We start from the raw sequence: 18,605 nt of genomic DNA, 5'->3' as shown, positions 1-18,605 counted from the left end.
TTCGTGAAAGAATTTTACGGACAATTTTATGCGGGTCGTGTGCACCCGACTGAGGCAAATCAGCTGGTCAAAATACGCCAGCAAGATGGAGAGCCACTGAAGGACTACGTCCAGCGCTTTATGCGAGCAGCTGCTGGGGCGAAAACAATGGGAGACGAAGGCAAGATGATGGCCATAACCGCAGGAGTTAAGTGCCTCACGCCTCTCTGGGACAGCCTCAGAAAACATGGGGTCAGAACTACCCAGGAATTTTTGGATCGAGCTGATCTATATATCAAGCTCGAGGATGCCATCGCCAATGAAGGGAAGCCCCCATCTAAGGACAAGGGGACTGCCGAGCCCGCCAAAGCTGCCAATGGGTCCAAACCCAATGGCAACGGCAACGGCAATGGCAAGAATGGGGGGAAACGGCCGCACAATGAGCCTTCCACCTCTGACAAAAAATGAGCCAAGGGTAATCGTTATGAACCACGGTTCACTAACTACACTACCCTTATTGAGTCAAGGCGTACAATGTCGTCATTGGGAGGCCTATACTAGTTGATCTACGGGTCGTCACCTCTATATGGCACTTAGCCATGAAATTCCCGACAGACGCAAGGGTAGGACGCGTGTTGGGAAACCAGAGGGAGGCTAGGGAGTGCTACAACGCCTCATTCACGAAGGCGAAGAAGGGAACGTCAAAGAGCACTCCCCCAGATAGGTTGCAGATGGCAATTGATACACAAGCCCAATCCGGTGATGAAGACACCAAATAGGGTGTTGCCCAAAGGAGGATAGAGATTTAGATCCTCGCTTTGGGGATTTTGAGGAAAATGTTGGACCTGGAAGAGGTCCAACTTGACAAAAAAGACCTGACCAGAGTCGTGAAAGTCGGGAAAAACTTATAACCAACCACGAAGCATGCACTGGTGGAGTTTTTGCAGAAGAACCAGGAAGTCTTTGCCTGGTCGTACAAAGACATGGCTGGAATAGATCCCGCAATTATCAGCCATGTCTTGAACATAAACAAGAGTTTTCCACCCGTGCAACAGAAAAGAAGGCTGCTCGATAAGGATCGGTCGAGAGCCTTAAAAGAAGAAGTTGAAAGATTAAAGGAGAATGGGTTCATCAGGGTGGCGTTTTATCCATCGTGGGTCTCTAATCCAGTGCTGGTTCCCAAGCCTAACGGCAAATGGCGAACCTGTGTGGATTTCACAGACCTCAATAAAGCCTGCCCGAAGGATTGCTTCCCACTCCCAAGGATCGACCAGTTGGTCGATGCTACTGCAGGACATGAGATCCTCTCCTTCATGGATGCATACTCAGGCTACAATCAGATCAGCATGCATCCTCCTGACGAGGATCACACTAGCTTTCGGACCGATACGAGATTATACTATTATAAAGTAATGCCCTTCGGACTGAAAAACGCAGGTGTGACTTACCAGTGATTGGTTAACCACATGTTTAAAGAGTTGATTGGAGTAAACATGGCATATGTACGTGGATGACATGCTGGTAAAGTCGAAAAAAGCAGAAGGACATGTGAAGGATTTACAAGAGTGTTTCGATGTATTGAACAAGTACCAGATGAAACTAAACCCTCTCAAATGTTCCTTCGGAGTTGGATCAGGGAAATTTTTGGGGTTCATTGTTAATTCAAGAGGAATCGAGGCTAACCCCGACAACATAAAATCCCTGATCGACATGAAATCACCAGAGAAGATCAAGGATGTACAAAGTTTAACTGGGAGAATTGCCGCCCTAAGTAGATTCATTTCCAAATTAATAGATAAATGCGTCCCTTTCTTCAATCTACTTAGGGGCAACAAGAAGTTTGAATGGACAAGAGACTGCGAGCAGGGTTTTCAAGCCTTAAAATCCCATATGGCACATCCTCCTATTTTTTCAAAGCCTATCGAAGGAGAAACTTTGTTCATTTACCTAGCGATCACTGAAGTTGTTGCTAGTGCGGTACTAGTACGAGAGGAAGAAGGCGTACAAAAGGCGGTTTACTATGTAAGCAAGAGGCTAATCGGAGCAGAACTAAGGTATCCTCCCATCGAGAGGTTAGCTTATTGTTTAATCTTGGCCTCAAGGAAGCTACGTCCTTACTTCCAAGCCCATCCCATTACAGTTTTAACTTATCAGCCCCTTCGGCAAGTCCTCCAAAAACCGGAGACGGCTGGGCGTTTATTAAAATGGGCAGTCGAACTAGGGCAGTTCAATATTACATATTCACCGCAAGTAGCAGTAAGAGGACACGTCTTGGCTGATCTTATTGCAGAGTTCACCAAGCTCCCAAACAACGAGCAGTGCGAAAAGCCTAGTGCGCCTGAGCCCCAAGATGAAGCTCCTTCGTGGAAGTTATTCACGGATGGGTCGTCCAACGAATCTCACGCGAGAGCAAGAGTGATTTTGATAATGCCAGAGGGGCATCGATTTCACTGCGCCATCAGGTTCGACTTCACAACGTCGAATAATGAAGTCGAATACGAAGCACTCCTCGCTGGATTAAGAATGGCAAAAGACATGAGTATAAAGGTGCTGGATATTTACAGTGATTCACAACTGGTAGTGAATCAGGTTCTAGGGGAATATCAAGCACGAGGCCTCAAAATGGTGGCCTACTTGAACAAAACTAAAGATCTGTTGGCCCAATTCAAGAAGTATACCCTCCAGCAAATACCTCGGGATCAGAATTCGAACACAGATGCCTTAGCCAAACTCGCAAGCACAAAAGATGCTGACACTTTGAATATTGTGCCAGTAGAAAGATTGAGCAAGCCGAGCATACAAACAACTGAAACGAGTATGGAAATCTGGATGGGAAACACATGGATGGCGCCTTACTTGGAGTATCTTACAAATGGTGTACTACTGGCAAATAGGAACAAAGCCAGAACTCTTCAAAGGCAGGCTGCTAGGTATATACTGGTCGATGGTGTTCTGTACTAAAGGGGATATTCCATGCCACTGCTTAGATGTATTACACCAGAGAAAGCTAAGGAGCTGATGAGGGAAGTACATGAAGGCTTCTGCGGGGATCACGCTGGGGGGAAAAGTTTGGCAAAAAAGATTCTGAGGCAGGGCTATTTCTAGCTGACTATGAACGAAGACTCAATGGAGTTTGTGCGAAAATGCGACAAGTGTCAGAGATTTTCCAAGATCCCACGCGTAGCTCCCAACGAGTTAAAACAGATGCAGAGTCCTTGGCCTTTCGCAGTATGGGGTATAGACTTGATTGGATCCTGCCAACGAGAAAAGGAGGAGTAAAGTACGCAGTTGTAGTCGTTGACTACTTCACCAAATGGGCCGAAGCTGAGCCACTCGCTACCATAACGACCAAGAAAGTTCTTGACTTTGTCATCAAAAACATTGTTTGCCGATACGATTTGCCTCAAAAAATTGTCTCAGACAACGGCACCCAGTTTGACAGTGACTTATTCACAGACTTCTGCGAAAGACACGGGATCATTAAAAGTTTTTCTTCAGTTGCACATCCATAAGCAAATGGGCAAGTTGAAGCAGTGAATAAGACGCTTAAGGACACCCTAAACAAAAGGCTCGAAGATGCTAAAGAAGCATGGCCAGAACAGTTGCCCGAAGTCCTCTGGTCATATAGAACTTCTCATCGAACAGCGACAGGTCATACCCCGTTTTCATTAGCATACGGATATGAAGCTATGTTACCTGTCGAGTTAGATCCTGCCTCACATCGATGCATCACATACGACCAGAGCCAAAATAGCCAACTGATGATGGAGTCCCTAGACTCAATTGAGGAGATACGAGAAAAAGCCCAACTCCGAGTTGCTGCGTACCAGCAAAAGGTCGCTCGGTATTTTAACTCAAAGGTGAAAGAAAGGAAATCCAACGTCGGTGACCTAGTGCTACGATGAGTTTTCTTGAATACCCGCGACCCCACTACTGGAGTGCTCGGACCAAACTAGGAAGGACCTTACCAGATTGAAGAAGTCCTTCATCCGGGCACCTACAAACTTACACGCTTAAATAGAGAACTCGTTCCACGCTATTGGAACTGTGAACACCTGTGCAAGTACTACCAATAAACAGTCTTTTTTAAAGGACTGGCTTGTATTAATTTTTACTTTTTACAAGTTTCGAAAAAGGGTTAGCCACGTTGTATGGCTAATCGCTTATAAGTGTAAGATCTTTTTAAGATCACTCGTAAAGACATGTTTAGTCCATTATTAATACGAGATTATAAGGGACTGTGCGCAGCCAGTCATTCTTGCATACCTTTGTAAATTTATTTTTACAAGTATTTATTCATTACATGTGTTGTTTTGCTGTATTATAAATCCTACGTTTCCTATCGAGCAGTAATGTTCGCATAGGTCGTGGTCAAGGCAAGTGACCAAGGACCTAGAAGCTCCTCGATCACTTAGGGGGCATATAAGGTACATCGATAGCAAAGCATACCAATAAGTATGTAAACACATGAACAAAATAAGTGAAAGCATGCTACAGTACTTAGAGTATTTTTCAAAATTTATATTTTGTTAAGTCAAGCCAAAGTACTAGGCTAAGTTCGGTCATGCGAACAGATGTTATAATAAAAAGAAAAATATTATAATATCATAAAGCATTCCTTTACACCGCAAGCATCACTTCTTGGATGTAATTGTTTAAAGTGAAAGGAAAAGTTTGCTGCCCGAGCAACAAATTTAAAAGTAAAAATTGTCTTTACACCACGACCCGTGGGTCGTGTAATTGAAGAAAAATAAAAAAAGAGAGAAATAAGTTTAAGGAGCAGGAGGGTCTTGCTCAGCAGTCTGATTGGCCGCATTATCAACAACTCCTCCCTCCTCTACGTCAGCGGCCGGCTAGATGCTTAGGGAAGCAGGAACCCTTGCTCTTTCTTCTTCTTCTTCAGCCAATCGAGCAGTGCAGCGGGCCAACTCAGCGTTCCTGGCATCTTCTGGAAGGTAGTTAAAATTGGCACCCCGGTTGTGTTTCCAAAAGTCGTAGAAACACCGAAGTGTCGCATTCTTGTACCTCTCCAGATTATTAGCATTGGTAAGCTTCAGCTGCTCCACCTGGCTCTCAAGAACAACTATGGCCTTGTCCTTAGCTAGGAGCTCCTCCTTGAGCCTCTTGACTTCACGATATTGGGTTCGGCTGGAATCCTGGTATTCATCCCTCTACTTCTTCATAGCTTCCTGAGAAGCTTCAGCCTCCGCCAGCTTTGCCACCGTAGCATCCTTCTGATGAGTAACCACCTCCAACTCCCCAGCGTGCCTGGCTTCTGCAGCCTGAAGCTCCTCGATGGCTCTCACCTGGAACTCCTCGACGGCCTTTGCCCGAGCCTGGTCGATGGTAGCCAGGGCACGGGTGCGAGCGGCAGTTATTGTCAGCATGGCCTGCAGTCAGGGAAATAAAAGTTAGACTATACTACAAAAAGGAGAAGTAAAATTCAAGAGGAAAAATACTTACACTGGCCACTTCACTAAGAGCCCTGTTGAGGATCTGGTCAACCCCCATGCTCTCAGCTTCAACCATTGCCTCCTTGCAACGGTCGTGCTTCAAGATATGGGCAAGGCGATCTTTGGCTGATCGTAGGGAGCGGTTCGAGAGCTTGGTCCCAGGAAGCTCTGCTTGCAGGGTGTGCTCCCTTCGGGCCACAGGCGGAGGGTTGGCAGCAGAGGCAACCTCCTTCTCAGCAGGAGCAGAAGGCTGAGTAGAAGCTTGTCCAGTTGGCGCATCCTTGGAAGGATCTTCTGTTCGACCCTTCTTGGCTGGGGGTCCTTGGCTTGATTCGCCATTATGCCTCCTGGATGTCTTTCGACGAACCAGGGGGACTTCTGCCTCCTCTTGATCCTGGTACAGATCGAAAACGTTGGGAGTAGTCATCTCTACGTACAAAGAAAAATATGCAGATGATAAGACAAAGGCGGATGAAAATTCTTGGTAAAATGGAAAAGAGGTCACAAAGTTTAATACCCGAGCTACAACTACTGGTCGCTATACTACTGACTCTATTAGTCATACACTCACTATCTGGCACGAAGAAATTTGGCCCTAGATTTGGAGTATATGTAAAATTGTCGTCCCCGTCAAACAAGTGACAGGGAATTGGCAAGCTATTTAAAAGCAAGATAACAATACCATTTTCATCTGAGAATTCATCCTGGTCTATGACAGACTCTGTTGCCTTTTGTTTCCCCTTGCCTTGGGATGCAGAAAGCCTCTTTGCTGAAAGGACGCCAGTGGGTTCCCTGATCGTAACCCCCGTTGGCCTTCTTCGGGGAGGAGACGCCGGGGGTTGTTGCTCGGGATCCCCCTTGGCTGTGGCATCTGCTACCACAGGTCCTCTTGTTTCATGGAAAGGAGCCAGGAGACCAGATAGCCTCAGATTTTCATCGGTGACTAGGGACTTGACGCTTTTTTCTGCGTCTGCCATCCTGGCCAGAGCGTTGGACCTCAACACCATGTCTGGTGTTGGGCTCGGACGTAACCATGGTCCTGAAAGGCATAGTATACTTTAGGAAGGTTCAGGAGAATTTATTAAGGAAAAGTAGCAACCAATGGAAAAAGCATTTACCTCCGCGAGCGAAGGCCAGGTTGTTCGTAGTCATGTCCGGCGTGAGGAAGTACTCCCTACTGTACTGCCCCACGTTGGAAATGTGGGTAGTGTCACTCAGGAAAGTTCGGCTAGTCTCCTGGTGACAGAGATGGAAGAAGCCCATCCCGTATTTTTGGGGGTTGGACTTAAGGTCGAAGAGGAAATTGACCTCATGAGGAGTGGTTTCTGGCCATTTTTTAAGCTTACAGAGGATATAGAGTGCAGCCAGCAATCTATACCCGTTTAGAGTAATTTGAAAGGGGGCGACACCGAAATAGTTGGCCACCCCCTGATAGAAAGGATGTAGAGGGAGGATAGCCCCCGCCTCTATGTGATATCTGGACCAAGCACTATAGACACCCCCGGGAAGGTTAGCTCTTTGTTCAGCAGTTGGGATTGTGAGATTGACTCCTGTAAGAAGATACTTCCTGCGATAATTGGCAAGCATCTGAGGAGTCACTTGGCTGGTGGGGGAGAGATACCACTTGACATCAGGAAGGTTTTGATGCCAAGGGCGGGCCCTGACTTGGATACGAGGGTCTGGGGCGGCATTTTCTCGACCACTGGTCGAGGGAACCCTAGCCTGTGAATCAGGTTTGGACTGTTTTCAGAGTCAAGTCTTTTCTTGCCTAGAGATTTAGAGCGGGCCATTTGAGGTGGTGATGGATGAGGTCTAGAGGAAGGTCGTGAAAATGGAATCTCGTGAACTTGGTCGATCGATTGTTCTTCGCCTTCGAGCAGTTGGGCAAGAAGATTGTCGTCGATGGGCCGCTCACCTCCCCACAAATCTAGCATTAAAGTCTGCAAACAGAAGAATGGGGAGGTGAGGATGAAGAATTTTGAAAGTTTTTTAGAATAACGCTGGTCGAGTATAAAAGTTAAGCTTTTATAAAAAAGCATTCTAACAAAAAACTAAAAATTTTCACACGAACAGTTTGAGAAACAGATCAAAAGTGAAAGAAAAAAGTTTTTTTTTTTTTTTTTAAAAGCTTTTTCAACTCCTTTTATGGTGGGAAAAACCTAGTTTTTCAGCTAGCATAAAAATCGAATTTTTACTTCGGTTTTACGTCCTAAAGTCATGATCTTAACTATCAAACTAACTCGTAACTCCTTAGTAACAGAGAAATATCACACAACATTCTGTATCACTTATTAAACCCCCCTACTGACATGCATTTCAACCCAGAAACAAGTGAACCCAACAGTCGGTCTACAGAAGCATGCACGACAAAAATATAAAGCGTAAGAGTCCAGAAACTTACCAGGATGAAGATCGTGGAGAGTTGAGAAATTTTTCGGGCGTAAAAGGGCTCACGGACTGAATCTTGAAACGACGAAGGACGGTTTCTAGAGGAAGACAGGGGCTCTGGTGTTAGGGTTTCTTGAAAGAGTGATGGCTTGCGTAAAAAGAAGAGGCTATATATTTTTTTTTTTGTCCGTAAGCATTAAAAGGAAGTAATCATCAGCTTCCCTTTTTTCGAAGCATGGGGAAGGGTGATAGCCGTCGAAAGGTTACTTGTGAAGCAAAAAGCCATGATTAGACAAGGGTAGGTTTCTTTTTCCAATATTGCACGAAGTGTTCTAACAAGTATAGTGGGGTAACCGAAGGGTCGTTTCCTCAAAAGTTTATTTATTGCTCGTAATAAATAAACTTGGGGGGCAAATGTTATCCAAAAAAACAGGCACGAATGACGTGGCAAGTGATTTCTGGACACGTGGCTGACACTTGGCGGAATTCCGCTAAGGTATCGACCAGTAGAGATATTGCAAGCAAAAGGCAGTCGAAGTTTACCTACGACCAGTATGGTCGCAGGTTCCGCGTGTCTCATGATAATTTTATAAAGATCTTAGTCAATTCCGAGATTGACTCCCATGATTTCCTGAGTATCTGATTATTTAGGAAAGAATATCTGTAACAAATTAATGTAATCCCCCTTGAGCCTATAAATAGAGAAAGATAGCTCAAGGAAGGGACTTTTGGCTTTCGAATTATCTGAGATTAGAGTTATTCTATTTGAGATATTGTCTTGTTCTTCAGAGGTTGGTGAAACTCATTGAACCCTAGTTCTTTGATCACTCCTTTGAATTATATATCAATAACAGATCAAGTGGACGTAGGTTGTTACCAGATTCTGGGGCCGAACCACTATAAACTCTTGTGTTCTTTATTGTTTTTGTCATCACATTCATTTCAACGTATTTGTCCACATCAAGCAAATTTGACTCCGTGTCAGTTGGCCAAAATCAGGGTCAACATTAGATATTTTCATGAATATTTGAATTTGTTTAACTGTTTTGAGAGATTTTAGGGTTGTTATAACTGTTAATATTTTATTGTTTTTAAATGGTTAAAATATTAGCTTATTGTTGTAACAACACAAGATATTTTTTAAAAACAGTTAAGATATTGTTTTAAAATTTAAATTTGGTTAAATTTTGAAAAATATCATTTTTTCCAACCAATTAATAAAATATATATTTTAAATGAGATTTAAATTAACTTTGATTAATTTTTGATAAATCCTATTTAAATTAAATTAATTTTTTTTTTCAAATTAACCTAAACCAAGTTGATTGTTGATAAATCAAATTTAAATTAACTTTTGTTAATTCTTGATAAATTTCATTTAAATTGACTTATTTTTTTGTAAAAATTTAATTAATTCAAATTTTTGATAAATTCTTGATAATTAATGTTGGTATTTTTGCAAATAAAATAAATTGTGGTATTTTTGCATAAATTCATAGACTTGCTCATATAGTAACATGATTAGGCACATCCAATTATAACATGTCTATTTGCACTATATGTGATATTTTTGCAATTGGGCTTAGATGCATATAGTGTCTTATATGTTTGCTAGATATATGATTTTGCCAAATAAAATATTCATAAAAAGATAAGTTTTATTTGGGCCCATTAGAAAATGTAAAGTTTAAATTCATTTCTTGTGGGTGGTTCCACTTGTGAAGACCCATTTGTTTTGCATGACTATAGTGAGCCTAATCAATTAATAACAATTAATAAAATGAAAGTTTAAGTTCGTGTCTTTTGGATCTTGTATGAAAGTATGAGATCCATTATAGTGGAAACGACATACTAGACTCAACCCTCCTCCATACAAGCCCAATATTGATTTATTATATTAGTTAACTGAGTTTGACCTAATTGTATAGATTTATTATATTAGTTAAACCTAAATATTGATTAGCAACAAATTAATTCTAAATTAATTGAATTTGTTTAAATGTGACACTTTAGAATTAATAGGAAATTATAGGACTTTGGTTTAAAAATTTAATCTTTTTCAATTTTTTGGAGAACCATAGTCATTGATTTTCTAAAATTAAATAATAAAATGTTATTTTTAATTTTATAATGAGCTTATTTTAAGAATTATATTCGATTTCCATCGTTGGTTTAACAAAGTTAATAGCTTAATGAGGCCTCGAGTCACTTTGATTCGTCCCCGTACGGAAGGTATTCATTAGTTATTTTGACAAGGTTAAATTTCGAAAGATAGATAATTCTAGGTCAAATTCTACTAGACTCACCCCTACGGTGACTACTAGGACTAAATCTATAGATTATTGAATCTGTAGGTCTAGCTCATAAAATAAGAGATTTTGTTTTCTTATTTTGATCGAATAGTAGGTTGTTAATAATTTTGTCCATTATTAAATAAGTTTACAACTTTATTTAACTAGTGGTATTTTATACTCTCGCCAACCAGGAAAAGGATATCATAGATTAGTTAAAATCCTAAAGAAATAGAGTTATGATTGTTTTTGGTATTTTTTCTCATATCTTACATATTCTTGGTATATGTTGTGCTATTTCTTGAAATTTGTGTGAATAGGAGTTTTATTGAGAAAAAGTGATTGATTTATATTTTATTGATAATTAGTAGTTCTTAAGTATGGATGTGTCTACTCCCATCATTTCTCAACTTTCGATGGAGAAACTCACTAGAGAAAACTTCTTTTAGTGGAAGCATTACATCAACATAGTGTTGATTGGTGACAACTCCGAGTTTGTCATGATTGAGGAATCCCCAGAACGAGCACCCTCTTCGTACATTCTTGATGACACCGTAAATGCTTGGATAGCACCATCTCCGCACATTATTGATGGCACCGTATATGCTCGGATGGCACCGTGTCAGCACGTTCGTGATCAACTCAACTATGGCCTGATGCAGCTCATGAACGAGCTTCTGATTTTTGAGCCTATCATGGGTGGACCTAGTAAGGGAGGAGAAAATAAGACTACTATTGTTGCTGCTGATCCAGCTAAGGCTGAAGCTAACCAAGCTTCGTCTTCGAAAGATGGAAACAAGAGGAAAGGTGGACAAAACAACAACCCCAAGCCTACAAAGGCTGCAAAGACGAGTGCACAACCAAATGCACAGACGCCTAAGGGGAAGAACAAGAAAAGTAAAGATAAGCGCTTTCACTACAAAGAGAAGGGGCATTGGAAACGAGATTGCCCCAAGTTTCTAGCAAGGAAAAACAAAGGTAATGATTATAGTTTATTTATCTTAGAAACATGTGTTTTAGAGAATGATAAATCCATTTGGATTATTGATTCTGGATCTACCAACCATGTTTGCAACTCTTTACAGCTTCTTAAATCGTGGGAGGAAGTGGACGAAGGCAGCTTAAATCTTAGAGTTGGGAACGAAGCGTTCGTTGCGGTCCAAGCTAGAGGAAGAGCTCGTCTGAAGTTCAGAAATAAATTTTTAATTTTAAATGATGTATTTTTTATTATGAATTTTAGTATAAATTTAATTTCAGTTTCCATGTTGCAATTATAACAATTTGTTATGACTTTCACAAGTTCTAATATATCTATTTCTTTCAATGGATCACAATTGTGTATTGCATGTTTGGAAAATGGGCCTTATATTCAGCGACCTAACAAACCCCTCGCTCTTAATAATGATTTATTCAAAATAGTTAAACCTAGGACCAATAAACGTCAAAAGACCGATAACGATAATATGACATATTTATGGCACTTGAGACTAGGTCACATTGGATATGATAAGATTCAAAGACTTACAAAGGATGGGCCTTTGAGGGAACTCACCTTAGGTGAATTACCTGTCTGTGAATCTTGTCTAGAAGGAAAACTGACCAAGCATCCATTATCTGCAAAGAGTGATAGGGCCAAAGAACCACTTGGACTTGTGCATTCAGATGTTTGTGGACCTTTGAATGTACAAGTTGGGGGTGGTTTTCAGTATTTTGTCACTTCCATTGACTATTACTCTAGATACTCATGTCTTTACCTAATGCATAGGAAATCAATTTTTTTTTCAAAGTTTCAGGAATTCTTAGCTATGGCTCAGAACCAGTTAGGTAAAACATCAAAGATCTTGCGATTTGATAAGGGTGGAGAATATTTGGATATGCAGTTCCAAGATCATTTAACTGAACTTGGGATTTTATGTAATGACCCACTACTCTAGACTTTTGGACCATTAACGAAACTATACATACAAAACCTTAATAGAACTTACATTTGCAAAAATACCATAATTTTATTAAGTAACTTGTAAAAATAAGAGTTACTCACAAAATATCAAGGATATGGGATCCCATTGTCTTTAAAACAAAACATGATTTAAAATGAAAGGAATTACATAAGAAGTGCGGAAAATACATGTAAAACCATAAAAAAAGTAAAACAAGACTACATCCTCGAGAAACCGAACTCTCAACTCCTTGACTCCATTCACCATCGATACACATTCTCTAAGCGTCCACGAATCTTACCGCCTCTAAAGCTATTTTCTTGCACATAAAACAAAAAGGAATGAGCCTAATGCCCAGCAAGGAAAAATCTAACACATAGTCATAAACATAAATTTCATAATAAACATAAAGACATATTATAACACTTATTACATACACTTATTATAATGGCCATTATTACTTGGGGTCCCATAGACTAAACAAGTCATATGCACATGAGATTAGTGGGGTCCTACTAGCTAAGTAGGTCATATGCCCATAATCTATTTGGGGTCTTGCTATTCTTATGGGTCATATGCCCAAGCCTACAAACACACATATTCATAACATATTTTATAACATATTTCATAACATAACACATAAGATAACACAAGCATAAAACATATAGATTCTATCCTATTTTCCTTACCAAAGTTACCGGGATATGTGGACAGCGTTGGGACTTTGGAACACTCCTAATAACCATTATGAGAAAGAGTGAGTCTAATGAAGAAAAAGAGATGAAAAGGAATGGGAAGACTAAACCATTGAAAAACATGCTTACTGAAACTTATGTGCTCAAGAACTTAGATTTCCTAACCAAAATAAGAATGAGGTTAGGAGACTGAGTAGAAGGCTATGAGAAAGAAAATAACATAAAAAAAATGAACTAGAGTTTTGGTTTACCTCAAAGACTTGTAAGACCAATCTACACCACAACCGAAATACTATAGAACCTTACTTCCCAAATTGTTTGATAAGCTTATGATGTTTAAGCTTATGATTTCCCCAAACCAGGTGTTTACACTCTCACACTCACTTAGCACTTGCAGCCTCTGAACTTAGAGCAAAAGATGAATAATGGCTGGGTACTAGGTCCTATTTATAGAGTTTATGAATGAAAGGATCTTGATTTTACTTGAATAAAAATAATAGCTTTTTAGGTGAAAAATATTTGAATAATCGTTCAGCAGAGGCTGAAGACTCATTCAAAAAGATGCTGGACTTATCAAGAGGTTGAATGGCTGAATGGAAAATGAATTCAAAACATTTCAAAATACACTGAAGGAGGCGATATATCGCCCCCTGTAGGCGATATATCGCCTGGGCCAGTATGCCCGAGGCTATCGTGCATCGTCTCGTGTTTTCCGTATCTACGTACTGCGATATATCGCTCCCTATAGCTGCGATATATCGGCACACGCTGATTAATTAAACACGAATTTACACATTTTTAGCTAAGTTTGAATGGAGTAAACAGCCTTGACTAAGCCCTTAACGTATTCAAAGCTGCTGACTGACCTTATAGCATTCAAACTTTACTCCTTATTAAATTTAATCCTCAAAATACTTAATTCTTAATCATCCATTCATAACATGTGCTTAAAATCCTATTGGTCCTCATCTAAACCTTATAGTATAATAAATATTATCCTTAATATCAGTCAAATAATCAAACCTTAGGTTAACATTAATATTCTTAAACTATAGGTTAAACTTAGAAAATCTATAAGTACTACTATGAGTGTCCAAATAATTCCAAGTCTGAACCAAAAATCCACAGTTACAAAGATAATACTATGCATACTATAATACTACTAAATAATTAGCTAAGTAAAGTTCTTGGACTCTACATTTTCTCACAACTTACTGCCCAGGTACTCCGCAACAAAATGGTGTAGTGGAACGCCGGAACATAACTTTATTGGAAATTGTTAGATGCATGCTTAGTTACTCAACTCTACCAATTTCGTTCTGGGAACATGCAATTGAAACTGCGAACGACATTCTCAATGTCGTGCCGTCTAAATCAATCCCCAAACACCTTTAGAATGCTAGAATTGTCATGAACCTAGTTTACGCCATTATAGAATCTGGGGGTGTCCCGCCCACGTTCTGAGGAAAAAAGAAGGAAAGCTAGAACCCCGAACTGAAGTTTGCATGTTTGTTGGCTATCCTAAAGGTACTCGGGGTGGAATTTTCTATAGTCATTCAGAAAAAAAAAAGTGTTTACTTCTATGAATGCTATTTTTCTGGAAAATGACTATGTCCAAACTTCAAACCACACAGCAAAGTAGTTTTAGAGGAGATCAAGCTTGGGCGTGGTGGGGTGGGTGTGTCAAGGTCGGCAGGAGGGCAGCGGCAGGGTGCGACAATAGATTGAGAGAGAAGTGAGAGAGAAGATAGAAAGGAAGGGAAAGATGATTGGTATTTTAGGAAAACCCTAAAAAAATAAACATATGTTAGTGAAGTCTAAAGTAGTGGGTTTTTTTGTGGGCTTTTACTATATGCATGTTTTAGGTAGTTTTCATTATAATTTGGATAATTCTACTGTAGGGGCATTTTGGGTCATTTTCTATTTCTGGTATTTGAAAATTTTATAACTCATTCATTTTTTCACGACAGTGTATATTATAGTTATAGTAGATATCTCACCAATTTTCAAGAAATTCTGAATAATTTACAGTGCCCAAATCAGAATTCAAATAGTCTGTTTTCCACTTGTATAAAATACTTAGTCACACGTGCAATTGACATTTTAAACTCTGATCTGGGCATTGTAAATTATTCGAAATTTCCCGAAAATTAGTGGAATGTCTACTATAACTATAATATACACGGTCATGAAAAAAAATGTTATAATTTTTCTAAATGACAGTAAATAGAAAATGCCCCCTACCAAAGAATTATCTAATAATTTGAGATGTGCTACAGACAAACTATTGTTCGGACATTATTTCAGACATTCAATTTCTCATCGATTTCTCAGAAAAATTGAATGTGTGAAACAGTGCTGAACAATAGTCTACGTAGCCCATCTCTAATAATTTTTTTTTTTCGTTTTTTACCTCCCTCTTCATGGTTTTCATAACAAAATAAGTTTCCTCAAGAAACTTCTTTTAATGGGACCTTCACTACAATGTTAATGTTGGGCTTCTCATGTCTGATACCATTAATGGCCTCACCAATCAACAATGCTATATTATGGCAATGCCTTAGGTATGATGACAAAAAGTGTGTTCTTTGATAGGTAGTATGAATACAAGACTCGGAGAGACAATGATCTTTGGACTCAAGGAATCTATAAGCTCATTTCCATTAACTGTTGCCTAAAAAAATAATTTTGGAACTAATTGGATTACGACAAACAACATTTCATTTTTAGCAAAAGAAAAATGTTTTCAAGATAGATAAGAGTCTAAGTCCATGTTTTAATTGTTGAGTTCGTTCTAATTTTGGTGATAATTAGTACTTTTTTATATTTATTTAGTAAATTTTTAGTATATTTGTGTTATTTGGTTAAAAAAATAAATTGATTTTTAAATTTTTATAGTATATTTTTAGTATATATTGGGTATATTTTTAGTTTATATAGTGTATTTTTAAGATTAATTTTTAAGGTTTTTCCAGTTTAGTTTAGGTATATGTTTAATATATATATATATTTTATATTTTTGATATCTAGTTAAAAGATAATATATATTTTAAATATATATTTTTTAAAATCATATTTTCGTAAAATTAAATCTATATTTTTGAAAAAACAATTTAGGAACCATAAAAAATATATAAAAACAAAAAAGAAATTATTTATATAAAAGAAAACCCTTAAATATTTTGGTCAAAATAATAGAAAAAACCCTTGAATATTTGATTTGGGCTATCCCTATTGCTATCAACATAAAGACCCAACAACCCTAAAGGCCGAGAAAGAGAGTAGAGGAGTGATGGGAAGAACGACAAGGCAAAATGAGAGAATTACAGGGGTCTTTTTCATGGCTACTCTGATACTATGGTTCGTCTCCATTTTGTTCGAAATCATATTTGACAAGCGGTCTGAGCTAATCTGCGTCGTTGCTGGATGTTTCTTCTTCCAAATGGCCAACTGGGTCATCCGCTATTTCGCCTCTCGTGACCCGCTCTTCGTAAATACCTCCGTTTCTCTCCTCCACTCAACTATTGCTTCCTCTTCAGGTTCTTCTACCTCTTTTCTTACCTTAAAATTGGACCTTTTTTTACAAGTATTTTCTTTTTCTTTCTTTCGAATTTTCACTTTGTCTTATTTCATTATTATTCTGAACTTGGCATTAAATGTTTATTGCTTTCCACTTTCTGCTATTGGGTATTTTCACTTTACTTCTTCGAATTGTACCTAACAATTGCACTTGTTCTTTGTTAGTGTGAAACAATATTAGTAGTGTATGAGACATGAAAACTTAGTTGAAGTTGCACAGCTCAAATGTTAGAGGTTGCTGGCGAAGCTTAATTAGTGCATATGTCTTGGGAATATATGACTTAGTTTGAATCCTTCTACAAAATAAATGATCAAAATACATTTTATTAATTACTTTTCCAAGACAGTAGTTAAACTTAAAAGAAAGCAACCAAACTTGAGTTCGATCGGTATGGCCTTTATAACTTGGCTCCTCTCAATTACTGGAACATAATCTTGACAAGATTTCCGATGATTTTTGGGGCCTTCCTTTTTTCGATCAACCAAGATTATTTAAATGCAATTTTGTACAAAATACTCAATGTTGGCCTGCTATATGAAGTACAACATACCTTTTCATTTTCACCTCTATGCAGTGATTTTCATTGTGGTGAATCAATGGTTAACAAGTGGTTCAAATGGGATGTTTGAGCACTCTCAGCTATTTGGTGGTACTTGGCCTTGGGCATACGCTGCTTTGTGCTTCTCATGTGGTTACTTTGCGTATGACCAATTGGATATGCTGCAATACCGATTATATAGCGGTTGGATTCCGGCCATCTTGATGCATCATCTGATACTACTCATTTGCTTTACTCTTGCTTTGTATCGAAATGTCACCATCAACTATCTTATTCTTACACTCATTTGTGAGTTACATTCGGTCTTCCTGCACGTGAGGAAAGTCCGGCGGATGGCCGGACTTCGTGATGCCAAGAGCTTGTTTGTAAGGATAGAATGGGTTCTGAACTGGGTTACCTACATTACAGCAAGGTGTGCTGCTCATATTCTCATCACAGCCAAGCTTATTTGGGATGCTCCCAAATTTGAAAAGGGTGTGGAACTGCCACTAGCTCTGTTTGGGATGGCGGGAATGAACTTGCTTAATGTTTTTCTAGGAATTGATCTCTTCAGTGCTTACAGAAAAGAAAAGAGTTCCCACAACTCCAATCCCCATCAAGAATGACCAGACATACAGACCTCAGGTTCAGAAAGAATTACAATTTATATCATTGTTTTTAATAGTTTGCATAAATATATTTATATATATAAGTTGGCATCGTATAGAATGAAAATTTTCATTTAGGAATTAGTGATGTAGATAAGTGTGGAAACTTACCTCTCTCCTCTCCCACCTTTTATCGTCACTCTTATCATCATGTGTAAACCTAGCCTTATTATTACATGTGTATTAGAGCAACAAACCATAACATTATGTTTCTCATATATAACTAAAAGGACATTTGTTTTCGGGGAATTAGCAGTAATCAATGTTATGAAAAGTTTGTGAATTAGTACCAATTTTTTTGGTGTGAAAAGTAACCAATGTCCACTTTCGTTTGTTCTCATTGCTACCCACTCCAACAATTCTCTTAAAAGCTTATTGGGTGTACACGTGATGTATTATTGGCCCACTCTATATTTTTTTTTAAACCATAAGCAAACTATAAATACCCAATACACTGACCTAGTTGATCTCCATCACACAACCCTTTCCAGATCTGTCCAGTTCTTCCAAATACCCTGTCTAGCTCCTCCACCTATCTCCTACGTTCGTCATCAGCAACATTGTCTACCCAACATATCTGGTGCCTTTGACAAAAACAAGAAAGTGCTTTTCTGAGTAGCTCCCGATCCGCACCGAAATCTATGATCATTGTTGCCTGTAACTCCGACCCACACCCATGCTTGTCGGCTTATGAAGCTCCAACACATCCATGTTGAAGAAGAAGAATAAGAATAAGAGGAGGAAGAAGAAGAACAGGTGGAAGTAGAAGGGGAAGAACGATTAATGGTTTCATTTTAATATTTTAATAAAAAAATATTTTGTTTTAATTAATTTAGATATTTTTTTTAGTAATTTCATTTTAAAATACATTTTTAATTATTTTTTTAGTTACTAGTTCTTAATTTTTTTAGAAATTTGTTTTAAAAATTTCAAATAGAGTAAATGAGTTTAAATTTAGTTTTCTATAATTTAAAATATATTTTAGTTTAAATTGAAACCCTAATCCAATTTTTTTTTAAATTCTAGATAATTTTTTTTCCATTTTAAATTCAATTTAGATTAATTTTTAAAAA

The 18,605-nt window shown here is 38.6% G+C and overlaps 1 protein-coding gene across 1 annotated transcript; it reads left to right on the top strand.

Annotated features, from left to right (window-relative positions):
* The first annotated feature begins 15,984 nt into the window (after positions 1–15,984).
* On the top strand, positions 15,985–17,818 carry LOC133782790 (uncharacterized). Its single transcript, XM_062222174.1, has 2 exons — positions 15,985–16,285; positions 16,901–17,818. Exons 1-2 carry the CDS (start codon positions 16,039–16,041, stop codon positions 17,488–17,490), a joined length of 837 nt encoding a protein of 278 aa, XP_062078158.1. The 5' UTR covers positions 15,985–16,038; the 3' UTR covers positions 17,491–17,818.
* The last annotated feature ends 787 nt before the right edge of the window (positions 17,819–18,605 follow it).

This window comes from Humulus lupulus, chromosome 6, assembly GCF_963169125.1.
Source record: "Humulus lupulus chromosome 6, drHumLupu1.1, whole genome shotgun sequence".
NCBI lineage: Eukaryota > Viridiplantae > Streptophyta > Magnoliopsida > Rosales > Cannabaceae > Humulus > Humulus lupulus.
The sequence above is the reverse complement of the archived record's forward strand: the minus strand, read 5'-3'. Positions and strand labels throughout refer to the sequence as shown.